Source organism: Xiphophorus couchianus, chromosome 4, assembly GCF_001444195.1.
Source record: "Xiphophorus couchianus chromosome 4, X_couchianus-1.0, whole genome shotgun sequence".
NCBI classification, from domain to species: Eukaryota; Metazoa; Chordata; class Actinopteri; order Cyprinodontiformes; family Poeciliidae; genus Xiphophorus; species Xiphophorus couchianus.
In genome coordinates, this window is record NC_040231.1 from 9045327 (window position 1) to 9054670 (window position 9344).

The window sequence follows — 9344 nt, forward strand, 5'->3', positions numbered from 1 at the left end:
TGTTTTCAAACCATTTACTTTAATGATGTTTAGATGAAGTACCAATGAAGAGTGGATTGTGATCCAGATGCTGTTTGTTTTTCCTCTCTAAATGGATGCTGTGGAGTCTGGGGACCTGCGGGGAGGAGGAAAGCACCACGAACGAAATGAACTTTGCACTTTTGTTCCAACAAATGGTAATTTCTGGGAGCCCGACTTGCTCTCAGGAAATAAACCAGGCTCTCTGGTGACATCTAGTGACGGCCTATTTTCTGACGCACTTTTGGTTCATTTGCTCATGCTGTAGGTAAATACTGAGCAACTCAGCCTTGAGAGTGCAACTGAGGATCAGATAAAGGACATTTATTTCAAAAACACAAATTCCTGCGGCAGTAGAGACAATGAGAGAATGATTCATTCTGCCTGCAGCAACAACTGACTACATTTTGTAACACAGCAAAGGCAGAATTGTAGACAGTCACAATATTCATAATGGGAGCACAAACACGGAGTGCTACAGCTCGGCTGCGTGGGAGTGACCAGCTGCCTCAGCGAGACTCTAGTCCAGGTAGATCCTGAACTGATCTGAAGGGTAATCATGTTCAAAGGAAAGATTCAAACTTAGGCAAAATTTTTCTTGAGGAAGTTGATGAGGCCGTTGGTGGATGAGTCATGGGAGTGAACCTCTGCGGTGTCTTTGAGTTCTGGCTCAATCTTCTTTGCAAGCTGCTTACCGAGTTCGACTCTGTCCGTGGAGTAATGAATGAGAAGAAAATAATTCATTAAGTGTGCTGGTGCGTTTTTCAGATCTCTTTAGCTACTGTTTAGTATTATGTACAGCCTTAAAGCTGAGCAGTACAGAAAATTACTAGGAGGGCCAGTGTTAACTGCACCATTATAATTTGCCTTTAATAAAAGTTTTAGTATTAGAAAAACATACCGACTCAGGTTCAAGAACATTTAACACCTGCCAGCAGCTTTGTGAGTTTTCCCTGTTTGACTGTGGGAAGAAAAAACAACTTACCCCCACTGATCAAAGCTGTTGATCTCCCACATTACACCCTGGATAAAGATCTTGTGCTCATACATGGCTGCAACACAACACAGAATAAATAATGTAAGTTGAGTAAGAAAGAAATGTATTAGTCTGCTCATTGCTAACTGGGGATTTTTGGTTGTAGCAGAGTAGAGCAGATGATAATAGAACATAATATGCTTTCTTAATTTGGCAGTCTAGTTTCAGGCTGACTGTTACCATGCAACAGCGTGCTGTGTCCTCACTGAACCTCCTCAGGATATTGCAGCAGCTTGGTACCATGGCAGTTGTTGCTTTTGCATGTCTATCAACCATCTTTGCATAAGAGTTGAGAACGTTTACAAAATTGACAAAAAATGTAACAGTTATGTCTTCATTTTGTTTTAAAGCATTCTTCTCCTATGAAGCTTTTCCCACAGAGTCAAATTACAACACAAACCTTCTGTGGATTTTATTGCTATTTGAGAAGCACCAAAATAAATGTAAAAAAATATCCTTTAGAATTTTCTTTTTTGAGAAAGTTGATGGCAATATGGACTTTTTAATATTTTTGTTCCTTTTATATTATCTTTTGCATCTGTGTCGGTGGCAAATTTCAGATTTGGTGAATTTAAAGAAGAAATACTCAATAGACTGTTTATACTTGGTCAGGAAGTGCAAGTGTTAACATTTTACAAGAATTCAACTATTCATCCAGCTTTAGACGAGTTCATGGATAAGAGTCTAAAATCATTAAAGACAGAAAGGTATTAATCATAAAATAATAAAAATAAAATCAATTTGAGAAAAAAGACATATAGAAAATGACACAAATAATCATACGATCATTCAACTGTTTTTATATGAAAAAAAGCCTTTGTTATCAGTAAATCTCACCTATTAGTGCTCCTAGTGTATAGGGTGTAAGTTTCTTGAAGATGATGGAGTTGGTTGGTCGGTTTCCTTGGAAAACCTGGGTTGATCACAGGGAATAATTTATGATTAACTTAATCTATTTTCTTCTTTTTACATAAATGCTGCTGGGTGACCCTGATTGACAGCCTCTTGGGGGAACTGTTTCGTATGTTCTCCTGGCTTTGCACACACTGTTATGTGGTCAGCTGCTTGAACGTCCGAGTAGTAAAGCATTTTGTATAAATATCACCATCTTCTTCCTAAATTAAAGGTGCAGTTTTCTTCATTTAACTTACCTTGTGAGGTAAAATTTTCTCCAAAGCCTCTCCACTCAGGCCGCTTGCCTCCAGCTCCTTCCTGGCCTCCTCGGTGGTCTTACCCTTCATCATTGCTTCTGTCTGCGCCAGAAAGTTGGCCAACAAAATCTAAAGACACATCAACAACTATTTTAATTTTTCTCACAATTTGTCGTGATTTCCTCATGAATAATTGCAGATGCAAAGTACTCTTCAGTACCTTTCAGTACTCTGTATAAACACAATCTCTTTCATCAAAGTTCCTTAAAGAATATATGCATAAAAGTCTGCATAAAAACCGCAAAAATGAAACCTCGACATGAATGAATCGCTGCTTTGAACAGCTTCTGTGGTACCTTGTGATGCAGGTTGTCTCTGATGGGATGCTGAGTCTGAGCTGGGATCAGGAAGTCAGCTGGGACCATTCGTGTTCCTGCAATGCACCATGTTACAGTCAAGCAATATCAATATTTTCCCATAAAAGAAAAGCTTGTTGGAATGCCCTAACTCTCTGTCAAGGATCTGCTTCAGAGTTTCACTTTGTAATAATCCACTTACTTGATATGTTATCATTTATATTTGTTTATATTCCAAAGAAAAACTGTCTCATTTTCATGTAAATTACAATGAATTGAGTTGAGTTGATCCTAGCCTAATTGTTGTCGAGCATCTACCAGTGCAGGTAGAATACAATCTGCACACTTATCTAATCAGACTGAGTATGATGTAGCTGGAACAGTGTCTGTTTTTACCTTGGTGGATGAGCTGGTAGAAGGCGTGCTGTCCATTTGTTCCCGGCTCCCCCCACACTATGGGTCCTGTGTGGTAATTGACTCGAGCTCCATGGTTGGTGATGTACTTTCCATTTGATTCCATGTCTCCCTAAATATTGAACACTCGTTTTTAATGCTAGCACATGCTTCAAAATGTTCTTGATAATTGTAGGCTTTGATATAGAAACTGCTTGTGCTGCTTGTCCTATAATGCAAAGATTTGTCAGGCTCTCTGGATGTTATTTACATTTTTGTTTTCTGATCTTGTTGTTTTGTGGTTAGACTTGTGGTTTCTTTGTTTATATTTTTATGTCCTTTTCTTATTTTCTCTACTGTTTTACTGTCAGCTATATATGATTAATCCCTTTCAGAGTGTATTGTAATCTTTATTTTCTTCTAAGCAAATTATTTGCCTTTAAATGTTGTATTTGGTGTATTCTGCCAAGCTCTGTAGCTGTAGGTGCACCAATCAATCTGAGAGACATTATAATCAGCATATGTTGAGCTAATCATCTCTGACAGTCAGTCTACACTTAACACAATTTAAAAACTGGTGTGTAGTTTAAAATGTGCACTTTAAGCACAAGTTGAAAGTGAGACTGGGGGAGGCGGAGTCTTGTCACTAAGTCGCAGCAAATCAGACATGTAACAAAGACACATTTATGTGTCCATAAACTCCAGAGGGGTAATTACATAAAAGAAAAATTCTATTTTTGTTTTTCTATTTCTTACACACTGAGGGCTGTCACCATTTTTAGCCTTTAAGTGTATCAAACTTTAGGGACCCTTGCTTCATTTGATTCCTTTATTTTATTTTGGATTCAGAACTGCTGCTTCTATCATATAATTTTATTTTCTGTAGTTTTTTTTTTTTTTTGCTAGTCTTTGGCATTGGCCATAAAAACTCTGTGCATTTCTACTTTTTGTTTATGTCTTGTTTATGTATTTTACGTATTTATGTATGTATGCATCCACCATTCATGACAAATTAAAGAAGGAAAAACAATCCTCTATTCAATTTTGAGTGGAATTTGAGAGGATCTCCAACTTTTCTTTCACAAAATCAACAAAAAAAAAAGCTCATTAGCAAGAGGGTCTTATCATGAGTTGGCAATTATTAGTTATTTTTATGAATTTATTTTCTGTTTATATTTTGTCCACCTTTTGTGTTATCTGCCCTAAAATATACAGATGAAAATTCACCAGTGGCTACAACTGTTGCAGTTCACCTTCTCTTTTGATGTTCCTTTTCACAGTCCAGAATAAATACATTAAATTTAAAGGAAACATTAAAAATTGTCTTTGATATATCCAAGAGACAGACCTGTTGGAAGTATGCAGTAAAACGGTGCATATACTGGTCGTAGGGCAGCATAGTGTGTGTCTCAGCGTGGAAGAAGTTGATGTACCAGATGCCCAGTAAAGCCAGTAACACGGGGGCGTTTTTATCCAGCGGAGCAGAACGGAAGTGTTTGTCCTGCAGCAAAGAGAAAGAAAAGCTATGTTACATTTTTTGCTCAGTAGCCCCCTCCATAAGGACTCCTAAGAATAGTTATTCTATATTTGAGAGGTGACAGGTTCATCATGGCGTACCTACCATCCAGTGGGCTCCTGACAAAAGTTTCTCAAAATTGTCAAAGCCTGATGAGAAAATGTAACAGAGAAGTTGGATAAATGGGGAAAATTCCTGCACATCAGCTGAATCTAGTCTGAGCAGAATGTTAAGCACAGGCGCAGTCTGGCCGACAGGGTTGGTTAATCCAGCACTGCAGCTGTACTGAATTATTTATGCTGAGATCAGAAAAATCCTATTATACATCTGTGCAGACGTTGTGTGTCCAGCAGAGTGAACCTAAAACACTGTATCAACCTGGAACCACCAACTATACCTGTATTTGATGTTGAGTTTTTGTCACAACATGAGACTATGGATTGTAATTATCTAGTACATACCAATGTGCAAAGCAATAGCCATTCCAATAGCAGACCACAAGGAGAAGCGACCTCCGACCCACTAGAAGAAAGAAAAAATAAATGAATGTAATCTCTTTCTGAGCTCTTTCAGAAGTCATGTTTGAATACATATTTCATCGCAATAAAACTGAATATAATGAAAATTTTTCTATTTCAGTAATTTCCTTAAAAAGAGAAACTCATGTGGACTCAATAAACACAAAGTGGTGTATCTCAAATTATTTTTATTTTTTGAAGACTTTCACAGCTAGTGAAGTTGTATTAATCATTACGAAAGAATTATGGCATAAAATAAGAATAATAAAATAATTTTTAATGTAGGAATGGTACTGCTGATTTGACTGTGTAAACAGGCTGCTCACAGAGTGCAGTGTCCAAGTATTTTTTTTTTCTTAAAGCTGAGTGGAAAGAAAAAGTGTGGATGGAAAAGTTGTGCAGGAAACAGGAGAAACCACAGTTGATGCAAAGGCCTGTAGGAGATTCATAAGGTGTGGACTGTGGCTTAGGGCCATAAGATCAGGGTTTGCTCAGTTCTTTTCAAATGAAAATGTTGCATTGCCTTTTGGAAATGAAGATTCAAAACTCTATCATAGTGGTGGAGAGGCGCAGAATGCAAAGTGCATCCTTGCTGCTTGATACCCTTTTCTAACACTTTTTTTTTGTTCCACTCAACTTTTCATGTTTGTGCTTGCATAAAGAAATTCTCAGATAATTTTTCAAACAATGAGCTATTGTGGCTTACTCTCCTTGAGGTGAATGTCATTGACAGTCTGTTGGAGAAATTATAAAATTGCAACCATAGAACAATTCTGTATTAAAATATTATTTTATTGGTCTAATGTAATATTCTAACTTTCAAAGAAACATTTTTTTTTGTTTTATATCGCTAAATTGCTTGAAATCATCCAAATATGCAATCTGTATGAGTTTCAATTTGTGCATTTAATTAACTAAACCAAATAAACTTTCAATGTTATGTTCATAAAGGTTCATATTTTACTCTTAATGGAAAGACTTATTGCATATCTGCACATTTTCTCTGAGTTTTAAAGGCCTCATTGAAGCTTCTTCCTTTCAAATACCGACAATGTAGCTCAAAGTAATTCTGACCTTTGATGTAACCTCTGCAAGAGGAAAGGTTACTACCAATAATAACTGAATCTAAAGAGAGGGGCTTCTGATTACCCAGCAGCTGCTCTCCAGAGTCTCTGTCCCACCTACTTCACAGGTCAAAAGTCTAGTTTATTTATAGCAGCCGCTCAAATCCCCCGTCACAGTGTTGGAAAGAAAAGGGGAGCTGCTACACACAGCGAGGGTGTTAAAGAGGACTCACATCCCAGAACTCGAACATGTTCTCCGTGTCGATGCCGAAGTCCTTCACTTTGGGCTGAAGAAAAGAAAACAGAACAGTTCAGACACAGATTTCAAAATGTGGAACACTGGCAAAGAAAGGAAAAACTCACAGCATTTGTGGAGAGAGCAACAAAGTGCTTAGCAACAGCAGCTTTCTGTTGACATAAAGCAAATATCTGATTAAAGAGGATATCAATGAATTAACACTAAATTGCACATTGAAGGCATTCTTATTCTCTCACATCTTTGGCATGTTCAAGAAACCAGGCTTTGGCTGACTCAGCATTGGTGATAGTTTCTTGAGTGGTGAACGTCTGTAAAAAGAGTCAGTGGCTTCTTATCAGTCAGTCACGTACATGCTTTGAAGGTTTATTACTATAAATGCAAATCAGAAAGTCAGCAACACTTTTTGATGTGAAAAGTTTGATGTTTCTCAGTTTCAGAGATCCTGACTCGAGGTGATCCAGCTACCTTGGATGCGATGATGAAGAGAGTTGTCTCAGCATTGAGCTGAGCCAGGGTTTTGGCAATGTGAGTCCCATCAATGTTGGACACAAACCACACTTGGGGACCCCCCTTTGAGTAAGGCTTCAGGGCTTCAGTCACCATCAGAGGGCCCTATGGTTCAAACCAGAGTTCAGAAACAGATTCAGATATTTGTGGTTCTTTGAAGAATAGTAAATTTATATGAGTTTCAGCAACAGTTATTTTCCCTTTGGGATCAACAAAGGATGTTTGACTTTGAATTGATTGATTTAACCAACACAATTTTGCACATAACTATGAAGTGAAATGAGTACAAGAGGAGAAGCTATAAGAAGTCCTATTTTTATATTGCCACAAACCATACAGGGGACAGAAAAAGAAAAATGGTGCTCTGCTATGCTGGTCTACTAGCAAAATGCTATGTGTAGAGGAGGACTAACACAGCACATCACCCTGAACACATCCTCCTTGTGTGAAACATGGCAGTGGCAACATCATGTTGTGGAGACACTTTCAGCAGGAAAACTGGTCAGAGTTGCAAAAACAAGTCTATGGTGAAAAAAACTGTTTTAAACAGGACAATGACCCTAAACATACAATCAGAAATGTAGAGAAGAATATTAATATGTTAGAATGGCCCAGTCAAAGTCCAGATATAAATCAAATTGAGATTTTGTGGCAAGACTTGAAAACTGATGTTCACAAAGTCTCACCTCTCAGACTGGATGGAGAACAAAATCATCTGGTGATGAGTGGAGACTATCTTTGTTGATAGTTTCTACTATCAACAAAGTTAGTGGACACATGATGTGTGAAAAGACTTGGATTTTTACTCTGATGGGCCAAGCACAAATGACCCATAAAGTCTTCAGATTTTTATTTGTAAATTTATTAATTTTTATGCCCTTTATTATTTTCTTCAGGATTAAGCACAACATTGTGTTGGTGTATCATGTAAAATTCACATAAATTACATAATAGTTTTGCTTGTAAGAGTTGAATAACACAAACTTTTAAACAATTTTATGCTAGCAATCACTCAAGAAGTAAAACAAAAATAATAAAATATTTCAGAGGTCTCACCCCGTGCTTTAAATAATCTTTGTTCCCAACAGTCCAGAAATTTGACCTTGAGATAATTTAATGCAGCCCAGAGTCCTTAAAACATGTGAAATTGCCCTTGAATTTTCAAATAGAAACCTCGAAATTACATATCAACTTCAGTGTCATCAGCCAGCTGCAACGCATGTCTGTAGTTTCTTATAGTGCTAGAACTGTGAACTAGAGATTGATTTGACATGCAAATGAGCAGTAGCAAAAACCTTTAAAACATAAAAAAATATCCTGTTCTTTCAAACTGTTAATGTTCCTCCCTGATGAAATGGCGCCCTGAGCAATGATCCACATGCCCAAAATCAAAAACCACACATAACCATTTTTGACGCTAGTCTGATTGATGTTATTCACTCACAAGGTCTGATCCTCCAATTCCGACATTTACAACGTCTGTGATGGCCTTTCCTGTGTAGCCCTTCCACTCCCCGCTACGAACCCTCTGGAACAAATACATTCAGTTACCACAAAAACCACCTGTGAAAAAAATCTTTGAAAATTCCTACCCGACTTCTGGTTGTACTCACATGACAAAAGCCTTTCATCTTCTCCAGAACCTTGTTGACTTCAGGCATTACATCCTTGCCATCAACCATGATTGGCGTGTTGGAACGGTTCCTCAGAGCAACATGAAGCACAGCGCGCCCCTGCAGGTGCAAGATCAATACACAATGACTTATTATCTACCCTTTGCAGCTGGTTTTATCAAAGCTTTAAAGTTCAGAAATGCTTGTTACTGATCACCAAAGTGCACCTCAGTGAAGTTGATCTTCTCTCCAGTAAACATCCTCTCTCTAGCAGCTTCAATCTCTCTTGACTTGGCCTAAAGAGAAAAATCAGTAACAGAAAATTAAAGGTGCAACTGATAAGAGTGTGGTTACATTTCAATTTCAAAATTATCTCAAAGTTTGCTGCTTGATGTTCAAATGATTATCAGGAAAACGAAAAGACAGAACTAGAATTCAAATTACCAGGTCAACCAACATTTTCATGACTTCTTCAGTGATGAGGTTCTTTGAGTAATCCAGAAGAATGTCTCCATCCTCAGTGTTGAGTGTGAGGCTGTGAGGACGCAGAGCAACAACTTACAAGTATTCAACATTCAAACAGCTTCATATTTTCTTCTTGATTTGGGCCGCTGTGTTGCATCTGATTTCTTTAAGGTGACAAAGTTATAATAGTTTATGACGTTACTTAACATCTATCAGCTGTGTTCTGTCTGAGTTTTATCAAATCAGACATACCTGAATTTATTGAATCTCTCTTTGTCAGCCTCAAACATGTGTCTCACATTGAGGTTCAGGGCGTGGGCAGTGTACCAGTCCTGCAGCTTCTGAAAGTTGGGGTCCTGAGTGAGTCCCATGTTGTCCTGAGAAGGGAGGCTTGCTGTGCTCGGCTGTGCTCAACTATCCTGGCTGAGTGGGAGCGAGCAGATCAAGG

General features: G+C 37.9%; 1 protein-coding gene across 2 annotated transcripts; it reads right to left on the reverse strand.

Annotated features, from left to right (window-relative positions):
* Positions 1–9344, reverse strand: gpib (glucose-6-phosphate isomerase b). Of its 2 annotated transcripts, XR_003595276.1 has the most exons (19): positions 9149–9344; positions 8876–8966; positions 8659–8727; positions 8432–8551; positions 8263–8346; positions 6777–6923; positions 6548–6619; positions 6416–6460; positions 6286–6339; positions 4932–4992; positions 4576–4619; positions 4303–4455; positions 2958–3087; positions 2562–2638; positions 2206–2334; positions 1892–1967; positions 1235–1330; positions 1004–1070; positions 708–724 (listed from the first exon to the last, which is right to left on the reverse strand). XR_003595276.1 is itself a non-coding variant. In XM_028015728.1 (18 exons), the coding sequence occupies exons 1-18, from the start codon at positions 9265–9267 to the stop codon at positions 601–603; spliced, it is 1662 nt and encodes a 553-aa protein (XP_027871529.1). In that variant the 5' UTR covers positions 9268–9343; the 3' UTR covers positions 1–600. The 2 variants fall into 2 exon arrangements, 1 of the variants encoding a protein (XP_027871529.1); XM_028015728.1 differs by lacking the exon at positions 1235–1330 and having other exon boundaries at positions 1–724; positions 9149–9343.